At 45.0% G+C, this 26,422-nt stretch overlaps 1 protein-coding gene across 4 annotated transcripts in view; it reads right to left on the bottom strand.

Annotated features, from left to right (window-relative positions):
* Positions 1–150: 150 nt before the first annotated feature.
* gab2 (GRB2-associated binding protein 2) overlaps positions 151–26,422 on the bottom strand; it is a 30,393-nt gene continuing 4,121 nt past the window's right edge. The window contains exons 1-10 of one of the 4 annotated variants that reach the window (XM_078104315.1): positions 20,331–20,410; positions 17,316–17,616; positions 7,413–7,641; positions 5,232–5,830; positions 4,424–4,521; positions 3,978–4,257; positions 3,767–3,857; positions 3,535–3,637; positions 3,315–3,437; positions 151–3,198 (exon numbers count right to left, since the gene is read on the bottom strand). In XM_078104315.1, the coding sequence (XP_077960441.1) occupies positions 3,055–3,198; positions 3,315–3,437; positions 3,535–3,637; positions 3,767–3,857; positions 3,978–4,257; positions 4,424–4,521; positions 5,232–5,830; positions 7,413–7,641; positions 17,316–17,616; positions 20,331–20,351 (1,989 nt within the window). In that variant the 5' untranslated portion in view covers positions 20,352–20,410 and the 3' untranslated portion in view covers positions 151–3,054. Of the gene's footprint in view, positions 3,199–3,314; positions 3,438–3,534; positions 3,638–3,766; positions 3,858–3,977; positions 4,258–4,423; positions 4,522–5,231; positions 5,831–7,412; positions 7,642–17,315; positions 17,617–17,786; positions 18,062–20,330; positions 20,411–26,422 lie in introns of those variants that run through there. The other 3 variants (XM_078104191.1, XM_040168710.2, XM_040168570.2) reach the window with 3 other exon arrangements.

The raw sequence follows: 26,422 nt of genomic DNA, 5'->3' as shown, positions 1-26,422 counted from the left end.
GACCAGCAGGGCATTTTATTTATCAGGTGGACGCACTGGCCAGAATCATATATTCATGGGAAAGGAAAAAGTAGAAATTATTTCCGTTGCACAATTTATTTTTCAGCTCCCCCTCTTGGTCACATGGTCAATCTGTCATTGACATAGACATTTTTAGCCGATTAGTCAATTTTATTGTATTAATAGGTCAACAACATTTTAGTCATCTGCCATTACAGGAAATTAAGTCACATCATGAAGTACAATGACATTCATTCAACAAGCACACCATTTTAACAGATCCAGGAGAAACCCATTGCATTGGCTATATTGAAGAAATAATACATTAAATTCATAATTTTTTAACTTGGTCACATGTCTTGAAGAATTTCAATTGTGTGTGTGTGGGGGGGGGGGGGGGGGGGGGGGGGGCTTTGCAAATTTGTAAATGTCTGGTCAGAAAACCCCTCTATGTGCAGGCATAACTCCTGACTGAAACCTCTTGTGTATGTATCAAGTTACTAATGTTATTTATCTTTAGCAATGGCTGCAGCTGCTGTGCGACACAACAGGGGGCAGCAGACTTCAACATCACAGCACCAATCTAGAATGTGCAGGACAGGGACAAACTGCTCGCCAGGATACAGTGTTTTGCGTTTTATTTAAAGAGGAACTGTAACACCAAACTTTCACTTCTTGACTCATTCCATGTCCACAGTTTACGTTTACCATGATACAGGCATAGCAAAGTCTTGTATTATTGTGTATCCCAAATGAACTGTACCACATCGCCATCGCACTGGCATCGTCTGTCATATTGCTTCACAAAATCGACACAGTTTGCACACATCAATGTTAGTAGAGAGAAGGTTTTCCATGTTTGATAGTTGTTTTCTTTCCTTTTTACAAATAGCAACTGCAAAATGCACAATAAATTAATAAATTAACACACAAGCAATCAGCAAATGGTTTACAACAGTAGCAATAACAGTGGTTTACGAAATGATCACTAGTAGTACAGTACGTCAGCCCAGTGACAGTGTGACAGCAAATCAGAGCAGTCTTTTCAATCCCGCCACGTCAGGCTGCCATTTAACAAACTACCACTTACAATCTACCACGACACGTACACAGCTGTCCTGCTTACAACGGGTATCTAGATAATAAATTACACGTCCACTTCACTTCAGAGGCTGACAGATTTTTCTTCAGTATTCTTTCCCCCCTCTCACTCTTTGTGAATCACAGTTCGCCCGAAAAGGGCGTTTGCCAGTGCAACTCCAGCTGCCAGCCTCCCCATTTCATGTATAGATTATAAAAATGCAGTTTTAGGGAATTAAAAAAAATCTATATAGAAAAAGAATAGAATACAGGCTGTAACAAACTTAGCTTAATTTAGCCTCACCCCATCCTCATGAATATTACCTGCTTACACATTTCAGTAAAAAATAATGATAAAAAGAATACAAAAAGCAGTAAAAATGGTAGAAAAACATTAAGAAGTAAATCTTAATGAAATAATCTATAATACCATCTCACTGCATGGCCACACAATTCATAGAAAGGTCAAATAGTTATTCGCCCTTTAGTGGTTCCGGCCCACAATGGAATACTGGACTTTTAACTAGAAACTGTTCATTCAGCTGTCCGAAATACAATATGGCTCTCACAATATTGTGAATTAATTGAATTTATAAAAAGGCAAAATTTAAATAACAATGTAAGGCAAATTAAACAAATAAAAGAGTTTAGAAAGATAAAAACATTCTTTCCTAAACTATTGTTAAGTGACTAGGATCACTGGCAAATCTTCATTGTGGCACGGTGCCTTTGCAAGAAAAGCAAGCACATTGTTACATTACTGTAGTGCACATTTTGTCTCAGACAAGTGCAACAAACAGTCAACAAGATGTGCTGCAAATATGTCATTCTATTAATAATTTACACACAGAAAACAATTACTCTCCGGTGACAGATAGCTGTAGTGTATCAAAGACCAAAGACATACATCAGGAAAACATAATTATGCTATTCTCTTTTGCTTGTATTCATGGCTTTCCTTTATTTATCTCTAGGGACAGATGAGGGAGGGGTTATCTGAACTTCTTGGAAAGGACACCCCCTGTCGATTCTACGTCCTCCAACTCAATAATTTTTAATGAAATGTATTTAAAGACTGGCTGAAGTAAAATGGCCCACTAAAGTTAAACCAACAAAGATGCAAGATGCTCTTTCTTCTCCTTCATCTCCTTTTCGTCGGCCTTGCTTTCTTCATTCTGAAGACGCTCCCGACTTGAAATAATTGGCCTGCCATCCAGCCCGACAGCTTTTAAATATGTTTTGCGCTCATACTTAATTGAAACCGAGGCATCAGCCATCTGCAGTCATCATTAGGGCTTCTGACACAAGCCTTTCCGTAGTTGTAAGGCTGCCCCCCCTCCCCCCTCTCCCCCCCTCCTCTTACCAGACATGCACTGCTAAGCTGAAATGATTGCCGGCAGTGAAAATAATCTCCTCACTGCTTCTGCAAGGTTCAGCACAAATGATAGATTGAAGTGAAAAAGAGTCAGCCTGCATGCCAAAATTGGAGTGCATCTTGGCAATCCTGAGACCAGTGAGCGTACTCTTACAGTATATTAATATGGTTATCGACCAGTTAGCCTCTGCTGCCCCTTTAAATGGCAGCAATTGGGCAAATGACCTGCTTGATGCAAAATGTTTGACTGCTGCAGAGGGGGCAGGGGGTGGGGGGGCAGCTGAGGAGAACACGCTTGCTTCATAAAGGATGAATTGATAAGTAAGGAGATATCAATTGTCCACGGACTGCTATGAAACAGTCTGCACGAGGAGCTTTGGCAGGACGCTTCACCTGTATATGGCCTGATATCCTGCACGTTAGCAGTGCATTGCAGTAAAAATCATCACAGAGAACAGGCATAGGATAGGTTATGGCTTTTTGTCCAAATAACTCAGTCTTAAATGAAGCCCAACCAGTATTCATAGCGATGATAGACACTAGAGATGCTCGAGTTCAGGTTGGTTGGACTGAAGGTCATTGTTTTGCGCAGGTTCGTGTCAGGACTTGACGCCCTTGGCAGGTTCAGTAGACTGCCGCACATCGGTCCACTCTTGCATGGTGCTTTGCAGTGCCTGGGTCTTCTCCTTGTCAACTTGCACGTAGTCCACCTTCTCGTCAGAGGTCACGGACGATGTAGACGGCTGCGAAACGATAAATAAACACGGAGTGAGCTCCCGGGCAGCGATGCAAACTGCACCTCGGTAGGAAAAAAAGAACAAACGAAGAACAAATTGAGTGGACAAAATCATCTGCTTACTTTTCTGTGTGGACTGGGCGACCCAGGCTGGAAGTCCAGCGCTAGGTAGTCCACGTTGCCACACTTCCTGGGGGCCGGGCTGCTGGTGCCGCTCACGGCTGGGGAGGTAGACGCTGGGTTCTGCTAATAGGGACCAAAGAGCGAGGCTTCACTCACACGGCAGACACAAAAAAAGACAAAGAAAACGACGTGCGCTCCTGATGGGATATCGGGGTCTCACCATAGCCACATAATTCTCCTCGCTGTCTGCGGAGTCTGTGCTGGTGATGCTTTGCGTGGAGATGGGTCGACAATGCTGGGACGACATGGAGTTCATAGCAGGCCTGAAGCAAAGCAGAAAGCACAGTGAAGGCTTCTACCTTCTGACAGGCAGACATGTATTTGGTGTGTGCGTGCGTGTGTGTGTGTGTCGGTCAGTGGCCTTAGGTAACCTGACATGACACTAGACTCACATGGGCCGTGACCAGGACATTGTGACTGGGCTCTTAAATGGCAGCTCATCAATGATCCCATTGTGCTTCAAATCCAGAGGTGTTGGCTTCGCTGTGGAAAACAAGAGCAGGCGCCGTCAACGAAAACATCGCCGACTTCGCGACAGGAAAAACAACACAACACACGGAACTTTGAAATCAGCGCTGAGCTCCGGCCCCGTCAAAAACTCACATTTTCTGTTCGGTTTGAGGTTGCGGTTGATGGGTGGTGGTGTGACATCACTGAGGCGGCTGGGCCGGTGACACAGGGAGGCGCTGCTCCCCTTGCGGGCAGGTAACGTTGCAGAGAATCCCGGGAAATCAAAGTGATGTGGCCCGGGGCTCATAGGGATGTAGATATTTTTAGGGCTGTCAGCCTGGGCAGCGCTGAGCGGCGAGGAGCCGGGATTCATGGGCACATAGTTGTCATCCGAGTTGCCGCTGTCTGAGCGAGTCAGCGGCGCTTTAGTTCTCTGTTGTCAAAAAGAGAGAGCGGGCGCGTTACTCTCTTGAAACTCTCCGGGCTCAACATTGCAAGAAGAACTGCAGCACTCAATCCGAGTGAATACATGTAGGAGAAAGGCCTCTCCTAGTTTATGATGCCGCACAGCTTCTGTCTGCAGGGAGAGAGGGACTCACCAGGTAGGAGCTGAACCCATCATTCACAGACTCCACAGACTGGCCCGAGTTGTTGAAGTGGATGGGACGGTGATGGCTGTTGGTTTCAAAGGAGGAGCCTGCGAAGAGAAGCGAGGGGAGAGAGAGATCCGTGTTTACGACAGACATAAACTCGTAAAATGGTACCGACCCAAAGATAGGCCCCGAAGATGAAAATGCTCAGCTTTTCTCTAATGAGAAAGACAGAGGTGTCATTTTATTAAATGCTTCACTGGGTTATAATTAAACTTGGCTGCGCAGGTGTGTGGACAGCCTGCAGCCCCCACTAACAAGGGTCAGCGGTCCACCCTAGTCTCTGGCTATACAAGGCCTGAGCACGGGCTTGGCGAACACCGCATAATAGGCCGCGCACACTGTGCCTGCGAGAGCTTTTTCTTTTTCTCCCCCGTTGCTTATCAGGCTGGAACGAGGCATTCTGGAGCTGTATGGCTTGAATTTCATTAGCGTCTCAACAGAACAGTGTCTGCCAGACTGGCCCGTTTGTTTTCTGTTCAGCTGCTGGCGTTAAAGCATCACAATGAGAGATAGAGGAAAAGGGAAAGAGTGAGTGAGATGGGGGGGAGGAGGGGGGGGAGAGGAAGCACACAGAGTCTCCGCGGCACCACAAGAGAACGAGGCCCGATGGAGTCAGACGTGCGTTTGAAAAACAGGAAACGGGTCAAATGTGCAATTTCAAAAGGATCTGCATGTGTCAACTGAAAGGAAACGAGTGCCGCTGAGAAGCGACGTATCAGGAAAGCTGTCAAAGCACTTTTTGCATCCAGCGTACCTCTGTGCAGCCGGATGTTCTCCACAGCGGGGAGAGTATTCCTGCGTGGGATAACCGACACGGCGGGCTCCACGTCTCCGTTCTGGCTCCCCACCGACTGGGGACTCCCCCACTGCCCCTCTGAACCCTGGCTGGGTTTAGGGGGCCTGGGAGGAGGAGCACTGGAAGACTCAGAGTTGGAGGAGGTCAAGGCATTGTGATTCTTATCGAACGTCCGGGGGATCTGGTAGAAGGAGCCGGGCGGCGTGGGAAGGTCGTAATTGTCAGTCGGCCGTTCGTTGCTGTGCAAGGTGGCGAGGGCGTTGCAGGGCGTGTTGAACGTGTAAACCTCCTCTTCGTTCTCCAGATCCGGGTCGCCCAGGGCGCTGTGAGCCGGCGCCTCGGAGCTGAAACCTCGCGGAAGCACGTAGCAGGCCTCCGGCGGGGAGTCGTCGAGCCCCGCTAACTGGTGTTTGCCTGGTTTGGGCAGGCTGTAGAAGCCGTGCAACTGGGCGCCCATGCCGTTGAGGCAGTGGGAAAAGCCATGGGAGAGTTTCTGCGCCGCCGAGTCGCTCCCCAAAAACAGATTGCTTCGCGTGGCCTGGGAGAAACTGGCACTCCTGCGACATTGAAAGAAGGGATACACATATTACAGGAACGCACACATTAAGTCTTTATGGTCCCCATTTTCCACAGAGCCTAAATGCTCCTTCCAAAACAGACATCTGTCTGACACTCCAATGCCAGCCTATAAATACCAATGAAACGACGCACACATCCACTAGATGGCACTGTAGCATTTCAAGAAACGACATAGTAAAACAAAACAAAAAAGCCCAAAAAACCACATTGTCATCCCTTCCACAGCACATTTGAGCAGCTCCAGCATTCACATTCAATTTAAGTATATCTAACATTTCCCTGAAAAGCTGACGTGTTTACATATTTTCTGCCATGTTAACAGGGAGAGGACATTTGTGACTTTCCCACAGTGGCTCCGCTTTGGTGAGACACCCGAGGGACATGCCTCATTTATCCTTGCTCCTTCGCAGAGCTTGACCTTGAGTGCCAACTAGAGCAACCCTACAGCTTAGACATTTCTTGCCAGTTAGCCGAGCAATGGTCCGATCTAGTTGGCCGCCGCAAAGATATCCTCAATTTGTCGTTTCTTCGTGTCTGCGCTGATCTCCCTCGAGATGTGCTGCACGTGTTAGCTGCACTGCAGGTTTCTCCCGGTGGCGTTCAATCTTGATCAGAGTTTTAAACCATTTCGAATGAACGTGCATCAAAAGTAATACAATTAATATTGACATAACGTTTTGCTCTAACGGACTTTCTTCTCGTGTCAGGCGGCGCGTCGTGTTTCATCAATTGTTCCTCCGTCTGCTCAAGATTTCAAATCAATCAATCAATCAATGATCTTGTTCATTACTCTGCCTTACATCATTGTGGCTGTGGATTAATTGATACCATTGGTGATCGGACCAGTCGAGTTTCACGCTGACCTGAATCAAACCCTGCGTCTTAATTAGCAGAAGCACGGAGCAGAAGCCGAGGTAGTGACAGAAATATCTGCATAAGCTGATGAGATGGATTGTGAGGTTCAGTTTCACAGATTTATGTGCAAATTGTGAGCCTGAGAGGGCAGTTCTCCCCCCCCCCACGGGTCTAAACCTATAGGAGTGATGAATTGCTGCCTCAACCTCATTGATCATCTACTGTGCCGGCTATCTGCTGAATGGCATCATTATTTAAGCTGCCTTTTGATTCTTGGAAGCGGGCATGGCGGCAGGAGGAGGCGAGGTGAATGTTAATGGAAAACTCAGCAGTGCATTTCACATAAACACTTGGTTCTTTTTGTTCCTCCACTCAGCCTACAGCCCAGATAACTGACTGTTCACAGAGCGGGGTAACCAAAATCATTCATGTCATCTTAAAATAATAAAAGGGGAGAGTAATAGTATCCGTGTTGCCATATTATCCGTACTCAATTTTCTGTAAAAAAATTGGTACTTCCGCAATCTAAGCACTCGTGAAAAGCGTTACAACATTTCCACACACACAATTTTCCCCAACAACGGTAGTTTTGACTCTTAGGGGAATCCAAACGGAGGAAGCGCCGTAAACCTGTACGTTGACCTGCATTAAAGGATAACAGGAAACTGACACAGGACGCCAGAGCCAGAGGGTCGAGACCTTTACCGTGCACTCTCCGTCTTCCTGCTCATGCACTGGTGGAGGAGGAGGTAGTCCTGGGGTGCACTGTTGGGCAGCGAGCTGTGGTGTGTGTGGCGAACAGGCACATCAAAGGTGAAGAGGACGGGCTGGCTGGAGTGGATGGGGGCAGAGGACTTGCGTTCTCCGGTCAGCGGAGCCATCGAGCCGGTGACATCTGCTCCGACAGAACGGGGCATATGGTGCAACCTGCCATCTGCGGAGCGGAGAAATTGAGAGTTATTGATTAGTTGTCCCATAAAACATGTGCCTTTTTTATTTATTTTTCCGTCTATTCGCAGAGACGGAACCTGCGTGATGTTATTCTACAGAAAGAAACCAAAAAAAAAAAAAATCATTCATCCTTTAAACATGTTCCTTTTGTTGTTACAGGTCTTGAAGTCAAAGGGCAGCGTGTAATCCATTTGAGGATTTTAAGCCTCTACATGACCTTGCCTTGCATGGAGTCTGGTATTCAGTAGGTTTCAGCCTGCAGTCTGATCAATAGAGACGAGGGATCTGTCCCAAGGGAGGAGAGAAAACAGAATCCTTCGGCTTTATTTGTGCCGCAGGCTACAAGCGATTCAACCGCCCGCTGTTGTACTTTTCGACCAAGCGTAAATGTTATTTGTTTTTATTGAGTTGCATTGTCTTGCAACACGGGACTGTGTGAGCAACACGGCCGCACTGGCTTATTGTTTATGTGTGACGTTCCTGATATCTGCATCGAAAGGATACAAACGAAAAGATGAGCCTGAGAAGGGGATGCTGCAAATAGACCAGGCAGGAGGCCAAATAGAGGAGGCGCGCGCTGAGCTGTAGGAGGAGAGAGTGGGCGGCCCACTGATCCATCGACCCACGGTGCTGTGTGCAACACAGGCTGATGGGAGGCAGAGAAAGAAACTCCACCGATCCTCTTTTGAGGCTATGAATGTCTTTCACTGTACAGAAAATGAAAGGTTCTTTTTTTTGCCTTTTCATTAAAAATGTGATTTAACAAATTTCAAATGAGCAATTATACAAATTATTGAATAATTAAAAAAAATCTTGGATTAATGAAATACTATTTTCATCAATCTAAAGTTAAAAAGAGAGCATTACAACGGACCACCATGAGGTCTTGAAATCTTTTTGTCGAACAATAATTTACAAGGACACAGTTGTCAGAAAAAGAAAAAGACAGTAAATCTTCAGCGTATGTTAAGAGTTTGTTGAATGAATGACTTAAATCACCTGTTAATCAACTGCTACTGACTTAAATTGTATCTGAAAAGTAACTTCCCACTTTTCTCTCCTTTTTGACACACACACACACACACACACACACATTATTCTCCAGCATTCTCCTCCTCCTACAGGACCCCGTCGTAACGAAGCATTTTATGCGTCCAACTGTCTTTTAAGAAGACGCTGATGTCCTGTGTAAACTGCCCCACAGCAACTGTAAAACACTGAAAACACACGCAAAACAACGAGTGTGACCGTGTTGGTGTGTGTGTGTGTATCCATGTGGGGTGGGCTATTCTGACGCCCTGTTAGCTGAATGAGGTCACATCCATGCCTGAGGGGGAAAAGGGCCTCTGCTGTGGGGTCTCCAGGCCAGTGCATATCAGTGAGATGGCCAGCCCCCCCCCTCTCCCCCCTCCCCCCAACACTCCTCAATTACACCATTGTTCTGAGAGGCTCCACTCTCCATAGGCATCATCTCCTTTCTCTGCAAAAAGCTTTGTAAAAGCTTTCACCCAGTGCGGTGAGCACTAGGGCACCACTAACATGGGTAGATATATTGATTTGTTGTAGAAAGACAGTCCCCCCCCCCCCCCCCCTACCCCTCCACCCCACCCCAGCCCCGTCAAAGTCGAGAGCTGGAAAAACACACGCAGGCTTAATGACTGAAATACTGACGACACAAGTGCAAAACCAAAATGTAACCCGGGTTCTTTTCATGAAGTGCGTCGTGCGTTCCCTAAATGGTTTTTGATTAACTGCCGCACATGACTGTCAGAATCAGAAGGAGAAGACTGATCAGCCTACACGGCTCATCACTGACACTAATGGGTCTGATGATGTATGTTACCACTGGGAAGAGTCAGTTCACAACACAGAAATGGAGAAAAGAGCAGAAAATACGAAACTTCCCCCCCGAGGTGCTCCTGGTAATAGTTCCTCCACTGAGTAATGAACTGTCATATTAGGTGGTAAAATGTTTATTAACCAAAAAGGTAGAAGTCATTTGTTACACTGCATATGAAAAATAAAAGTAACAAAACTGGGAGGGACAAGCACGAACACAAATTACGGCTAATTGTTATTATTTTTTGAAATTACGATCTTCACATCATTACCAAAGATTTCTTTTTTTTTGCCTTTATGAGGCTGAGACCTCGACATCAAACACGACAGTTAAAAGACAAACAGTTCTTCCTTTGACATTCCTTCACTGTGAAACGAACATCAGACCATAAACAGAAATGCATTAAAGGAGCCTTTTTGGTTGGGGAATGACGCATCGCTTTTCTGGGTCAAAGAACTCCTAAGTTCATGAGCAATTTTCCAATAATGCTCCCTAATACATCACCTATGTCTCATCTGCTCTGTGGCCATAATCTAATAGAAGCCGGCTGCTGGGCTCAGGGGTCCAAAATTAGAATCCTTCCGGATCGCTAAGGACAAGAGCGTCTTTGTAGGGTGCTCATTTCCTCTCAGCCAAGGCAAATTTAGACGAGGACGTATACGATTATCTAATCTGAAATGAGATATAAAAATAGGGAGTATCCCACTAACCTATTGAATTGAAATGGTCTCTGATGGACGCATGAAGGAAGAGGAAGCGTTTGAATCCTCTCAACACAGTTGTACGCTTTGCATCAGGATCAACCCTTAAATATCCCATAGAAGATAATCATGGAAAGTACGCCTTGTCCACGTGCCTTCAAATACAGCATACAAGGAAAAATGCCATTTCCTTAATGGCTCCACAAGTGATTATGTATTTATGTATGTATATATATACACACACACACACACACACACACACACACACACACACACACACACACACACACACACACACACACACACACACACACACACACACACACACACACACACACACACACACACACACACACACACACACACACACACACACACACACACACAGGGCTGAGGTGGCTCCAAGGAGTAATCTCGCAGATATGGCTGTGGAGGGTGACTGGTGTGAGTGTGTGTGTGTGTGTGTATTGGGGGAAGGGGGAGGGTCTAGTGACATAAAGGTCAGGGTAAGGGTTCGAGCCTCCCAAGGGCCCTTTCAAAGTGTCCTTGAAAAAAAAGGCCCCTACATGTATCTGTTCACTTACTTCGAGTCAACCTGGAAAAGAGCAACGGCTCGATGAGTCCAGCGTAAAGTACGTAAAACCGTATTATAGTGTTGCTCTTTAGACACGGCGTCCCAGGAGGCCACATAGTGGGGTCCATTTGCATGTGCGGTTGGCAGATGGGAGGGCTTCCATGAGACGGACATAACAGGATGAAGGAGATGCTAGCTGGAGAGTTGAGTTAGGCGGAGCTTTAAGCGCTGAGGGGAAAATGGCGTCCCTGCTCTGGGGGTTAGCCCGAAGGGAACAACGTCACAGGGCCGTGTCATTGTCCCTTCGAAAAACAGCCCACCGTGTGTCGAGCGAAGCAGGCACACAGGAGCGTGCCCTGATCACATTAACCCCCCGCCCCCCCCCCAACCCCCTTCGCCTGCCTGCTCAGCACCATCATGTGAGCACCGCCCATCGACTACACTGCGACACCCATTTCCCTCAACACACCGGGCTGATCAATCAGCGTAACGGCCCCGCGGCTCGTCGTGGCCGGTGCATTGCAGAGTTCTCAACCCTTTTCGACCTCGTTTCTGTGAGGCGAAGGGTGGATAAATACTGTAACCCTGCAACTGACGGATGAAGAGCTGAGAAAGAAACAATCGTGTTGGAGGTTGAGTGTCGGTTACCTGGAAAAGGCTTTGCCCCCCAAAAAAAAGAAAAGGGATAATTTTCTCTGACAATGCAGCGCATGACGAGATGGGAACACGCTCGGTGTGGAGATCATGATAAATGGAGAGTGTGATTCTTGGTGATTTAGTCAGGGTGCTTTATACAATCACTCCAATAGAGTTAAGTGCATTTTACGGTGGCATTCATTCGATTCTGGGCTGAATCAATTCACCTTGACTGTGTTTATAAGCAACTTGGTCACCTGTTAACATTGGCGGCAAAACCACAGCCAACGTGGTCTTTTTTTTTTGGTCTACTAAATGAAATACTAAAAACGTACTGTTTTGGCGGATATGAGCTAAACTCCTTAAAAGCGACAATAAGACAAGAAACAATTTTAAGCTGGCTCTAAAAGTAAAACAAGCAGCAGTTCCCCTCTTCATCAGTGACAAGAAGAATGTCCTCCACTTGCAGCCATGCTGTAAATCTGCTCCAAACGGTGACATGAAATGTCTGCGCACTCGTGAACACAAGCAGCAGCTCTGTAATTATACATTTATCTGCTTTAACACTAGCAGCTGACCAATTACGTTCAGCGGCGTGACAGAAGAGGCAGGCCGACCTGCACGACTCACAATTGCTGATTACAAGATGAAGACCGGTAGAAACATCTACTTACAGGAGCTAAATTGCATATAAACAGTCCCCATCCAGAATAGTCCATTTGCAGTTTTAATGTGATTTTAGGCTGGGCAGCAGCCGGCAATTAGAGGGATTGTCTTTGCCACGGGGCCGATAGTAAACGCGTCATTTTAACAATTGAGCAGCCCGAAGATAAAAAGTGGCTACGCATACGACCCGAGTCTGTGCACAATGACTCTTAAGGATAATCAAGGATTAAGGACAACAAGAAGGAGGAGAAATGTAGGTCAGCTATGCTTGTGTCAAAAAAAATATCTGAACCAGAGAATCAGCAGCATTTTTATTTTTAGGCTGCTGATTCTCTGGTTCAGCATACGGATTTCACAACATCACGTAACTGCCTGGTTGCTTTCGGTTTGTAGCATTTAGTGAAATTCCTTTGGCATTGCCCTTGTTGGAGGAGGTTTATGTGTTGCCAACACTAGTTAAACACTAGTCAGTGTTTAACTGACATTTCTCTGGCGCAACCACTATTGAGTTGAAAAGCAAGCAACCAACACAACTTCAGTATCATCTTTAAAGACGGTAACTATTTCACAGAGGCTGCAAATACCTGCAGTGCCTTTGCAAGAATGAGCAAGCGGAGAAGTCTTGGGTGGACTAAATGAACATTTATTATTTTGGAAACTGATATGCAAATGTCACAATAAGGTTGATTGATTCAGTCAAACTAACTTCTTCGGTGTACCAATTATCAATCATCAACACGTGGGGTTTAATGAAGAGATTAGAATACATCTAATCTCTAATTGGGGTGAATGAATCTAATCTCTTTTCAGTAGCTATTTGACAAAGACTGCTGAGCCTGCTGTTTGGAAATGCTGATTTAGTGGTTATTCTTTTTTCTCCCCAATTGTCACCATCTTAAGGGCAACAGTTTAACTGAAAAACAAGATAGACTTGTTATTTCCAAGGGACAGCCGGGGTAACGGAACAAATGAAGAGAAAACAAAAAACAGTGTGAGAGCCGTCACGCAAAAAGAGGGAACAATAAAAGAAAAAAAAAAGAAAAGAAAAAGACGACCGGTGACAAGTAAAAACCCGAATCCTTAAGTTTGAGATTATCCTCGTCTCAGAGTTCAAACAGCTGAGAGAGAGCCGAACAAAGCCCATGATTGACGGGATGATGTTCCATTCATTAGATTGTGCTCGCGGGTGGGTCTCCCTGGATGCACACACACACACACACACACACCGCACACTCAGCCATCAGTATCCGATAACAGCTACGATAACACCCACGGACATATTGCTTTATTTTCCAAAAGCAAGTAGCTTTGCCCTACGTGTTGGTGCAAGACGGGCTCCCGGTGTCCATTTCCTCTGTGACATCCACAGCGTCAACATTCAGGAGGGTTCCTTTATTTTTTTCACGATTTTCTATGTGATTTGTATGTCTCAGGTCTTCATCGCATGTTTGTAGAAGACGCCGGTGGTATTGTGGGACGCATGGCGGTAGCATCAGTAGCAGACGGACCTCAGACGGCTCTTTGGCAGCCGAAACCTGACCTTCCGGGGCCATGGAGTCTTGTTATATCAACAACAACAAAAAAAATCAATGCACACGAAGGGCACTTTGGGAGGCGAGAGAGACGGACGTCCATGTGTAGAGTGAGAAGCCAAAGCAGAGAGGATGTTTCTGTTTGTGTGCACTGTACATATGTAGTATGTATGTACAAATTGTTTCATGTGTAATACTGACCCGTTTCTCTGTTTATCACGCCAGAAAGATTAGGATAAAATAAGACGTTTAAAATAGCTTGCTTCTTGCACAGTCCGTGTTAAGGACCATATGTCACAATAGGTCTCATAATTGAAGATATTCTTTTCTCACCACATTGAGCGGTGTGGATGGAATTGCATTTTTGCCGCGCAATGCATTTAAGAATTAGCTTTCAAAAATTCAAAATCATGTCCAGTCATTCCCGGATAGTCGACAGACCTCAGAGGAACTACTTTCTACTTAAAATGACCCATGTGCAAAACTATATTCACATAACTTAGAGTAAAAGAAGAACTGCTAAATTGTTATTTAGAACCAAACATCTTAAAATATTAACAGCACAAAACGAGTTCCTGGTCACCACCAGGATTGTAATTGGGGTGAATTAATTATTTTAATTAATCTTTTTATAAGTTTGTATTAAACCTGGAAGAATGCGTTGAAAAGCACGAAAGCATCAGCACAATATCTAATTGTACAAGGTACTGTCCACACAATGAATGTCCCAGTCAGGTCAATGTGTGTGTGTGTGTGTGTGTGGGTGTGGGGGGGGGGTGCACGGTGGATAGTGCATGGGGAATAGTGTGTGAGAGAGAATAAAAAGAGAAGAGAGAGACCGAAAGTGCGGGAAAGTTGTGCAACAATAAGCTGCAGTCATGTGCTGCCCTTGGCCAACCTTCCTCACAGTCCCCAGAGGCAGCTCACCATCAGCAGCAGAGGCCGACTCTGAATGACTAAAGGTAAGTTCAGATCAAGGCGCTGATATAACAGATGGAGCCAGAGTCTCAACAAAATCCTCTGAGAAACCCAAACACTTCTACACAGCTTAGCACTATTGTGTAGCTAAGCCTGATTGATCTCTATGATAACTTTAGACTTCCAGTTGGAACAAATGTGTAGAAAAGAGTGTACAGCACGCAACATTATGGGTTCAGAATGCCATCAATATAAATCTCAGACACCTAGAAGGTGTTCTTTTTAACACCCTCTGCCTGCCTCTGTATTAAAACAAACATCTGCAAACATTTGACTCTGTCTGCATGTTCATTTTTCATAAGACGAATTAACTAACTAACTAACTAACTCCGTTAGCTCCGATTATGTGTCTGTCATGTCTGTCTGAGTCGCTTCATCACACCGTAATCACAAAAGTACATGTTTCTGCATCAATCGATCGGTACTGTTAATGTGTTGGCCGCTGTGAGACCCTCGCTCGGCCCCCCGAGCACCGCGATTTTACAGGCTGAAAGATCAAGATTGGAGACATTGCAGGAGGAATACTGATGCAGGTGCGGTACGTCCTCCTCCCACATACTGTCTCTCTCTTTGAGATTAAACGACTGGTGTCTTTGGCATTAGTTACCCTTCAGAGATCGAGAGGCACATCATCAAAAAAAGGTCCAAAATACACTTTGTGGACCCTGTCAACAGTACGTGGCTCTGCTTCTGGGCGCATGCAGAATGCCAGCCGCTTTAGGTGATACGCAGGTTATTGATTAGTATAGAACCTACAAGCCTACTTCCAAAGACCTGTGCTATGCCTTTAAGACAGCAGCAATGACGTAATAGGGAACCAGTGGTAAATTGAGCAGCTATGCCCTTGAGGAGCAGATGCATGAAAGAATAACATCTACATTACCACTTTTTTTCCAGGATGTTTAGTTCACAATTTAAGGAAATGGAAAATGACTACTATTAATACTTAAAAGCTTAAAGATATGAAGTGGTAGAAGAGCCAGAGAAGAGTGTAACATTTCCCACGCCCGTCTAGAGCATTAAAACACTTGAAAAAGGTGTTAGTTTTGGTTTATAATGTTTGTTAATAGTCCTCTGACATAAATGATTCTGAGAATTAGAAATTCTAATTTCTAGTTTACCAGCAACTACAACAGGGAATGGAAAATGCACACAGTTCAGTTTAAAGAGGAACCTCGTATTTCAGTAAAATCTACGTAATCAAATAAATCTTGGACGTGATGTTTACACGGGAGCGACTGCAACCACCATCACAGCTGTCATGACATACACCCTCTCACTCCCCCGGACCCTCTCGCCAAGCCACACCCCGCCGGCTACAGTCGATACAGTGTGAGACGGGGGCCTTGCTAATTACCAAACCTGGCCCAGAGGGAGTCCCTCCTGTTGTGAGCATTGTTACACAGCTGTTTTCACTGAAACACCTGGACACATCGCATGTTACAGATGATCAACCATGTGCACAAAGATTAACGTCCATCAGCTGCCAGATGGCGTGCAAAGACAACATGAGTGCAATCTGGAAGGGAAGGAGGAAAAATATGAGAAGTGGTTACGTGTGTGTGTTTTGCCAAATCTTGCATGAAATGTACACTCTTATGAATTGTGTCGGTCACCATTATGACCATTATAAAGGTGAGTCGAATCTTAACAACTTTAGTTTTGACTCATCTCACAATTGCTGTGCGTTTGTTTCTTTTAATGACTAGAGATCAGATTGAGGTAATTAAGGTAACTCTTGGGAAGGATTACTCTTCTCTGTTCCAGATAGAACATCTCAGCTCATCTCAGCATAAAAATGTTATCATGATCACGTCTTGCCCGATGAGCGCTTCAGGGTGCCACTAGTGGATTCCTTCTCATTAATGGTTGCCTCGAAGCGACGCGAGCCCTTCTACTGCACAAAAGACCAAAACAGAACCGAGCCGCTTCCGTATCTGCTGCGAAATTTCCAAATGGCCCCTACAAAGAATTTCCATCATGCTGTATACAACAGTTGGACCCCTTCTTTAACAAAACAAAAATCAATAACACCCTCACACACTGTGTCCATTTATTTGGCAGGGATGTTCCCACTGCACTCTCTAAAATAGCAAAGGGGGAAATTACACAATTGCAAGTGATGTCATGTGACTGAATCTCTGCAGCTGATTTTCTTTTGTGAAACTGAGATGCAATCTGTTCGGAATAACATGGGAAAGCACAGAGGGAAACTGGTAAAAAGGGAAGAGTTATTGTATTCGGCTTCAGACAAGAAGCCACATTATATTCATACATAACGATACAGTATATGTTTATTATACTTGTTCATAATTCATCTATGCTGTTCCCTGTATTCAGCCAATAAAATGTAAATCATTTGTGAAAAATCACTATTTTCAAAACATAACGCAAGGCTTGTTGCCTCCCCAACAGTCCAAAACCTGCAAAGTTATTATAATACGAAGAAAAACAGATAACTATTCATAATTAAGTTGGATGTATTATGTTGCTCATTTCTAATTAATCCATTAATTAATCAATCAATCATTACAGCAAATATTATCATACCGGAAGCTTCATTGTCTGCTGTACCAACTAACTGTTTGAACATTGAAGTTAAAATCCCAATAGAGGAGCAAATGACTTCTGAGCAAACCTAAAAAGTGTCACGTTTTGAGTTTATAATGATTTTATTTGGACCGTTAAACTTGATACAGGTAACAGCGGAGACGGGTCAGGGTGTCCTACCGTGGTTGTCGTCCGACTGGTTGAACCCACACAGCTGGCAGATGGAGCGGACCCACTTGTTCATCTCCTCCTCCGTCTCGGCTACGAGATAAAAAGTGCGGTCCGAGGTCTTGATGTCAAACACAAAGCTGTCCTGGAACTCCTTCCTTTTGAAGGTCAGGCCGGCATCCACCTGCTCGCAGCAGTGCAGGTCGATGACCCGGATGGGCTTCTTGGAGTGGTCGTTCTTGTAGTACTCGAGGACATCGGGGTCACCGCTCATGCGGCCACTGCGCAGTATGAACCAGCGTTTCTTCCAAGCCTGGCGAATGAATTGGGAATAAGAAAGTCACGTGTTGATCGTTTAGAAGTTAAAAAAACTCAATTTAAGATTCGGATTAGTTTCCCTCTACGCCGTGCAGAATGTTGCCGTGGCAACACGCAGTCAACAGCTGGACTTCAGTTGGGATGTTAGCTGTTGATCAAACAGACCTCAGAGAAACGTAAGTCGGCTCCATTGAGTCGGGTTACTGTGCTGCAGCACGCATGCGGTTGTGTGTGGTTCAGTGTGCGTTGGAGGCAGTGCGAGGTGGTGGGGGCGGTTGGCAGGTGTTTACTTCCTACCAACGTATTTCCTGTGCTTATATCCCCCCCCGTCAAACTACAAGAAAGAAGCGCAACTCTTTCACCGAAAAACACTTCCATCGCAAGACTGCGGGCTCGTCGCACGTGAGGTGCACGGCAGCAGCAGCTCTGCTCCAATCAAACTACATCTGCCTGGGCCTGAGTCACTGGGGCTGCAGTGGTCTACGTGTGTAAATGCCCCCCCCCCCCCCCGGCCCTGTCGTATACACATGAAAGGCAGCAGAAGCACAGGTTCTGATGCAAAACGAGAGACGGCTACAATGCAACGTGTTGATTTTCACACCAACAGCACCGCTGTTGTATTTGTTGACTGGAACAGCATGAAGGAAGAACAGTGGATATGTTTTTCCCAGTGGCTTTCTGAAGGGGCCTCTGTGTTCGGAGACAAAAGAGGAAGACAGACCAGGAAGGGAAGCGGGGGGTGGGGGGTTTGGACATCTGCCAGTGATGCACTCCCGCCAGGCAATGTCTCTCACATGCAGGCTGCTGACACACAGGATCCTGCCGGCCCCTCCATCTCCATCAACACAGCCACTGCTGCAAGGCTAACCCCCCCCTCTCCAACCCAACCCTCTCCCCAATCACACGGTGCAGCACGCGTGTCTCTTGTGCTTTTCATAGAGGTGTTCCTCCCACTTGGTTTAATGGAAACATCCATGCAGCCCTGCGTTAAACGTCGATATTTCAGGGCTAAAGTTAACGATGGGCGAATGAGCTGCTTGGGGATCAGCAGCATTGCCGGTGCTGTGCTGTGCACGCCGAACCATTTGGCTCTTTTCCTACTTAAAAAAAAAATGACTCGCACATTATATTTTCACACGAGATCCATCTTTCCTCCCACAAAACGTTATTTTGACATGTTAGCAGTTCTTCTAGTCGTAACACTTTGCTTTCTCGCTCTTTTTTTTTTGCTCCCAGGATGTGCAGATTGTGATCTTATCTCCCTTGTTAAGCTGAAGTACTGCTGAGGTATTGAAGGAGGAAGACTTCTTCATTTTTTACTTTTTATCAGGCTGAAACACTCGTCACACTCGTGTTTGACCTTATTGATGCTGGTGGAAGAGCTGTGCTGCTGTGTGTGTGTGTTGTTACCACATAAGTTCAATCAGCACTACGCAACGGTATTAGCTCATTTCTCACTGGGGTGTGGACTTCTTTGGAAAAGATTCCACAAAAGTCAACAGTGTAACTACCCAAGTGACCTTCTAAATAATTTCATTGTAGTGTGGCGTTTTGTTATTGCATGAAAAACGCAGTTCAGCGCCACACCGTTCCAAAGGAGCGTTCAGAGAAAGCCCTCTTGTGAACCCCATTTAAATATTATTGCCTTTTCTGGGAAAAGAGAGCATCACTTAATTGAGACCTGGAGCGCTGCCCAGTTCCAAGAGGTCAGCTCAACCCCAGCTGGGCTATTCCTGGCATCCTTCAGCTGGCGTATTAACGCAGGACAGCCACAGCTCTCTTGACCACGAGGGAAGACCCCTCATTTAGGAGGCCTTGTCGTATACCGAAAATAGAACGAGTGTTTTCTATTAGGACAAGGAGCTGATGCCTAATTCACTAACAAGATCATTTACAGCTTGGTCTGACTGAGAGGGGTGGTGGGGACAACGTTTGCCCTTTTTAAAAAAAAATGTTCGCAGAAATGTTCCATGCAAAACGAGAGAGGGTCTCAATCGCGATCGGTTTCGAATCAGCTTTTTTCACAAACAGCTGGCTGTGTGCCTTTTCCTCCCCCTCTTTCCCTCCCTCCCTCCCGCCCTCTCTGTCTCACGCACTCTTTCAAAATCTAGTAAACTTCCCTGGTGAAGTAGATCAAGGGGGAGGAGAACACAGCGAAATGAGCTAACCCACCCACCGCCTGTCCTACAGAGCATGTCTAAGCCCATCGATCACTGTCTAAGCACTGGGAAGATGAGGGGCTGTAGCTGTACAACCAGGCTGAACTCTCCCAGCTCTCCAACTCCCCCCCCATAGCTTTTCATTTAAGCTGCATCCCTGTTATGGGGAAGAAAAAAAAAGTCCAACTCAGCCGAGACCCACTGCCCTTGTTAACAACTGGACTGGACGGCGGTCCACGTGGGAGAGCTGTGAGCCGCCCAATCACACCCTAAATGAGCACTGTGTCGTATATTGTTGTTGGAGCGATAGAACCGCGAACAACACTGGACATGTCGAATCCCTCTTTGTTCGTCATGTTCCGCTGCTCTTTCCACATAAGGGCTTAAAGTCAAATGGAGGTGAAATCTGAGCAGAACAGCGCAGGACTTCATGGCGCTCAAGCGCACAAGCGTTTTTGCTGTAAATGAGAAAACAGTAAAGACAGAACTTTGTGAAGACGTCCAAATACTCCAAATCTCAAAGAAGATTCCCATGAAGGCTTGATCCTACCTTGTTCCACCATGGTCTCATTTGTCCTGCTCCGATGGCAGCTACAGATACAAAGAGGCTACAGTGGAACGGTTAACACGTCCGCCTCTCTTTCACGTGACGCGGGGAAGGAAAAACCTTCAATAACAAAACGGAACGAAACAATCTTCTGTGCGCACCTAAAAATAGGATCAAAACTGGTTCGTCTTGCCAAATCCTTTTGTCTCTTTGCATGTTGATAAGTGGACATGTTTTGTTCTATTTTCGGCCGGCTGCAAAACAATGATGCTGTGGGAAAACAAACAGTCGCACAAAGGGGGACACGATTGTCTGGTATGTGTTGACAGGCCTCTCCGCGGCTTTACACCAGAATTTCAGGAGATAAATACTGATAAGTCAGGCAGCTCACTATGCTACGCCGACTAATGAACTTGGGAGATGCTTATGGCCTAAAATAATTATCCACCGTGTGCCTTTTTTACGGTGTGTGGCTAGTAGCCGGCTGTGTCAACAGGGCCGGCCGATAAGCATCGGTCCGCATGTTTTCAAATGCCCATGAGCAAACATCCAAGCCAAACACCTTTGTCATTGGAGTTGCGGGTTTGACCAGTCTTGTTTACCTGTTAGAGCAGGAGGAGGAGGACACTGCAGCTACCTGTTCTCGACTCCTCTGCTTTACCTGCTGCTGAAGTACACACAGCTGCACAAACACCGGCACTGTGGAGCTTCGTAAAGGACTTTATCTACCGGCAGCGTTCAGGAAAAAGGTCCCATGTGCTGTGGCCGGGCCGTTTACCTGTTGTTAGGCTGAAGCCTGAACACACACACACACACACACACACAGACTGTGATCCCGTCAGTGTTCTCGGAGGTGCCATTGCAGTGCTCCTCCATCACCGTCTGGTACGCTGCAGCCACAGCCAAGGACAAGGGCAGGCTGCAGTGTGTCATCCGCTCTGCAGAGAGGGTGATCGGCTGCAATCTGCCGTCCCTGCAGGACTTGTTTGCTTCCAGGTCTCTGAAGCGAGCTAAAAAGATTGTAGCCGACCCCTCTCACCCCCGACAATAACGGTTTGTGCCCCTTCCATCTGGCAGGAGGCTGAGGTCCATCAGGACTAAGACCTCCCGCCACACGTTTAGTTTCTTCCCGTCGGCAGTCGGGCTCATCAACAGAGCCCGGTCCCCCACTGACTGACACTCCCCTTCTCACTGCACATGTCACTTTAACTGTCATTTTTCACTTTGTCGTCACTTTGTCACTTGTTCGATAGTGCTTTTTTTTTTTCTTCGATAGTTTATTTTTTTATATTTTTTTAATTATTTTAAATTTTTTACTTTAACTTTATTCTCTTATCTTATACTAACCCATAGCCTTATCCTACTAACCCATTGCATTAGCATTTCATTTTATTTTATTACTTGTGCACTGCTGTCTTGTTGTCTATTGTTACACTGTCTACTGTCACGCACCAACCGCCAAGACAAATTCCTTGTTTGACATATTTTGGCAATAAATGTTTCCTGATTCCTTCTAAAGCCCATTGCACTTTATGGGTGTTTTTGGACACCAAAAAAATGGTATTGCCATGATAAGAAGTGTAATAACTACTCAATCAGGACACCCAGCAGCCCAAGTTTAATTCATACAACCATAGATCACAGTTCTTTAAATCGTAAATCTTTTGATTTTCGTTTGCGACTTGATAAACGGGCTCTTTGTGTTTAGTGAGCATCTTGAACATTGCAATAGTCAAACGTTTGGATTCTTTTGTAAAATTTAAAAAAAGGGGCTTTCAAGAAAATATTGTGAGAATATTGTAAGACTTTAAACCAAAGCAGGGCGGGACATAGTCAAGACCATGGCCGTAATAGTGTGCGTCTCATACTGCATGACACACTTCAGATGAAATGTGCAACATGCCAACCAGAAAAAAAGCAAAAGCAACACTTTGCAACGCTTTAATTGAAAAGGTGGGACTGTTATAATGCCCATCATTGTGTGAGCAAATGCCTGAACACTTGTGATTCTGGTTAATGTGGTGCGCGGGGGGGACAATGCTAGACGGGCTCGCAGCAGACAATGACGACAGAGCCCCGATTATGTGGTCCTAATCAATAGCGGGTCACACGTCAGCCCACATTCCAGGAACAGATGGGAGTGTCCGCATGTGAGAGTGCAACCCAGTTACATTTGAAGAATAACTGCACAAAAACACATTGAAGATTCTCATCGCAACACTTTCTGATTATCAACATAAAAGATGGTTGGATGGCTGGATTTTTCCACCCCTCACGTACGGAGCACTATTAATAGGTTTGTCTTATTTTCTGTCTTTGACAGATGTCATGTGTCTGTATGTACCTATGTGACATCAGTTTATCTTACAGCTAGTTTAAATAAACCACACATGGACAGAAAGGATCACGGGGACGTTCCTTGGAAGTCCTAGAGTTTACACGGGGCCCCATCTTGGCTCGGAGCGAAAGACGTTGAGCAGACAGCTGTCCCAGACAAAGTTTATAACAGACATTCAATGGATTTGACGTCACAAACAAAACAGCGTGCCTACAGTGTGTGGCCATTTTGCATTTTTCGGCAGCTCCGGCTCACTATCTGTCTCGAGCGGCGAAGAGATCCAGATGCTCACGGCTCGGACGCGGCTCGGTCCCAACCGTGAGCCCGAAGAAGTAAACACGAAAAACAGATGTAAAACAGAATCGCAGAGAGAATGAAACTGCAGGCGCTTAAAGCCAAACGGATGCATTAGAGCGCCGTTAAATGAAAAAAAGGGTTCGCGTTTGCCCGATAGTCAAAACACTGACCTTGCAAGGCCGGCAGCTGCAAGACATAACACACATGCAGCTAAGACCCAGACAGGCTCATAAATTCTTGTGTGTTAATAATGAAGGTGGGAGGTTAGCGGGCCAAGACAGGGCGGCAACGTTTAACTCACTGCACTCTTCACCTTTTAGGCATCGGTTTTGAAACTCCTAATGGCGTTGTGGGAAATAATATTTCCACATGCAGCGTCATCATACGGCCGTGATGGAGAAGCTCCATCCCGCAGGTGCGAAGATGATAAAAGCGGGGGGCGCGGTGCTTATTCACTCACTTCCTTGGGGCAACGATCTGCAAAATCTGCGGCGCATCCATTGAAAAAAACAACTCTCAAAAGCTCTCTCGGTAGATATAATCAGCCTCAATTTGCAGTTGAACACTTCCTTCATTAGGGGAAATGAGTAATCTCATGCCATGTCTCCGTACAGTGGCAGATTGACTAACGGGGAGTATTATCTCCAATCAGAAGTCTTTGTGTTTTTTCCGGTGCCCCAGCCATCTGCTGCGGCTCGTGCGCCGCGAGCATCTCTCCCGGTCTCTCGTGCATCCAAAGCACCGGGGGGGGCGGGGCTTTGGATGCACGGTGCTGGATGAAACACACAGAGAGGAAGCTTTTTACATGCAGAGGGGGAAACGTGGCCTTTCACTCTGTATGTGATCCTTTAAAACAGGAGGTTATTGGTAAGTGAAGGTTCTTCACTTGATGCAGAATGTCTTAAATCAGGATCCTGAATGTAAGACCAGCAAATGCATTGCAGAGTACATTAGGTGCACCGGCACACACAATCCCACGTGTAACAATAGTTGGTATTAGTAATAACTTGTGGGTTCATGAATCTGAAGTGTGCCAAACTGAATTCTTTCACTTGCTAGAAAATTGCTCCAGCTCGTAGTTCATAGTTTGTGGGATGGATTATGATATCATATATCATTAGTCCAAAGAGACGTTAATGAAGTAAAAAATGAATATCTGGTTAACATTTAATGAACATTTGCTACACTTTTTAAATGATTATTAAAGGCAACTCTTAAATAATAATATGGGTGAAATAGATATTTTAGTCTTGATAAGTTGTCAACTCAGCGAAATATCTCCTTTCCACTTTTCTAGCCATAGAAACACTGTTTTTTGTTTTGTATTCTGTCGGTAAGCGCATTTTTCCTAGTGCGTCTTTGTCTACAAAAATACTGGAATGAATAAGTGGAAGGAAACGGTAACGTGTTAAGGTGACATATGAAACTACTTGAATGCTTAAAGTATCACAAGTCAGCGCACAAGCTTGCTCTTCTCCAAATCACTTGCCATGATGTCATTTGTGTACACACAAAAAACACAAGCCTGCCAGAGCACTTGATGTTTTCTGAAACATGCTGATACCAAATGAATGGAACGTCTGAATAACACCACAAAGTAGACTAACAAAAAAACAATAACTGAATCTACATTTACCTGAGCTGATCATTATTATGAATGAAACAATCACATTGATTACAGAGATCATTGGCAAAATACATTAATAAAACAATGACCTTAGAAGCTTGTTAGTGATCCGGACCACTCACGACATTGTCCGATTTGATCTCACCGTCTTCCAGTGAATTCCGTATTTCTTTTATCTAGTTAAATTACTATACTTTTTTCAAATAAAGAGCAATGACTCATCACCATCTGGAGATATAACAATCTTAGTATATCAATAATAGAGGTACTCAGAACTCAGAACTAATTCAATGGAAAAGATCCAATTCACTTTGATCAGCTTATCTGAATAGATCAAGAAAAAAAAATTCCATGTCGTCACTGTTTCCTGAATCATATTAATCATCACTCATCTACATAAAAACAACTGCGGGGTTGCAGCTGTTTTTGTATTGCGATATTAGCCCTCATACCACAAGTTCACCTTGCTTTCATATTTCCAGCTACTACAAACTATTGTGTTTCACATGAAACAGAGACAAACCATTTGAACACTTGTTTGGGCATATTTACAGCTGACAGTAATAAGATGCCAGGATGCCTCCACAGGTCCTACGGTGGTCATTGCTGGTTAAAATGAAGGCCAAAGTGACCGTCAACACCCGCTTCCCTTAAGAACAGCGTGTCAAAGGCTCCCCTGGTAATAATCCCAACAAAGATCTTTCTTCTTGTATTATTTTTTTCCTGACATACCTTCCCTGGATTGTTCTGACTGTCACACTAATCTCACTAGTTTTATTATGAAATGAGAAAATGTTTCGGTTTATGAATTTTATTCTTTATTCTGTTTCATTTTATATTATTATTATTTACTCATTATACGGTATAACCGGCTCTATATTCCCTCTTCCGCCTTGTTATGAGTGGCATCAGAATCCCAATGTGTCAATGATTAAAAAGTTGTTGTCCACAATTTATCAATAAGCACAACAATATTCACGTTTTATAGAAATCATACTTCCCATGCAACATCAACATGTTTTCAGTAAGTATGAATAAAATAGCTCTCTCTCTATTTCCCGGAACTTGTTTTTGTGTTTAGAAAACATCTTTGTTAGGGGAAAACACAGACCACTTCCTATTTCAACGAAATTCACTTTGGTTATTTGCATGGGTGGCTGAAGTGATGTAGAGTAATGCGCATCATTGCATTCAAAAATGAAAACATGTTTAGTTAAATAAAGTTTTCTGCACCGTACCAGCTGCTTCAATGGTGCATCTACAATATGCTGAAGTTTTCAAGGGGCGTCGAAAAGGCGAGACTTTAGCGGCTCTTTTGACTGTGAAGCAGGGCGCCGGTCAAGAAGAGCAAGTATGCTAAGTCAACTGTCCCTGGGTAAATAGAAATAGCTGTCAACTTTTTTCTTTTTCAGTGGTCACAAACTGCAACACCAAAGTGAGCATCTCACGCTAAAAAACTCAGATGCCAGCAGTGCAACTCATACTTGTGAGCATAATCTACTTTTTCCTTTCTTATTATTCTCACTTTTATGTCTCTCTACGATGCTCTGCAGAATTGGAGGCCCGAAAAGTATTTTTACTGACCGACATCATAACTGCAAAGCCCATTTGCTACAGAAGGTCAATCTAATGGCAACCATGTGACATGTAAGCTACCAGCAAATACCGGAGCAAGCATGATCCCTCTGGGACTTTATGTGTGAATCCAAGCAACAGTGAAGAAACTAAATATCTATTGAAGGGGAAAGACCCGACAGTGGAACAGTGTAACGGTACACTGAGGTGTGTTAGAGTTTTAAGCACCATTAAATAAAAGCGTCACCTCCGCGATAG

This window comes from Gasterosteus aculeatus, chromosome 1 (assembly GCF_964276395.1).
Source record: "Gasterosteus aculeatus chromosome 1, fGasAcu3.hap1.1, whole genome shotgun sequence".
Lineage (NCBI taxonomy): Eukaryota > Metazoa > Chordata > Actinopteri > Perciformes > Gasterosteidae > Gasterosteus > Gasterosteus aculeatus.
Note: the sequence above shows the minus strand (reverse complement) of the source record. Positions and strands in the feature narration are given on the sequence as shown.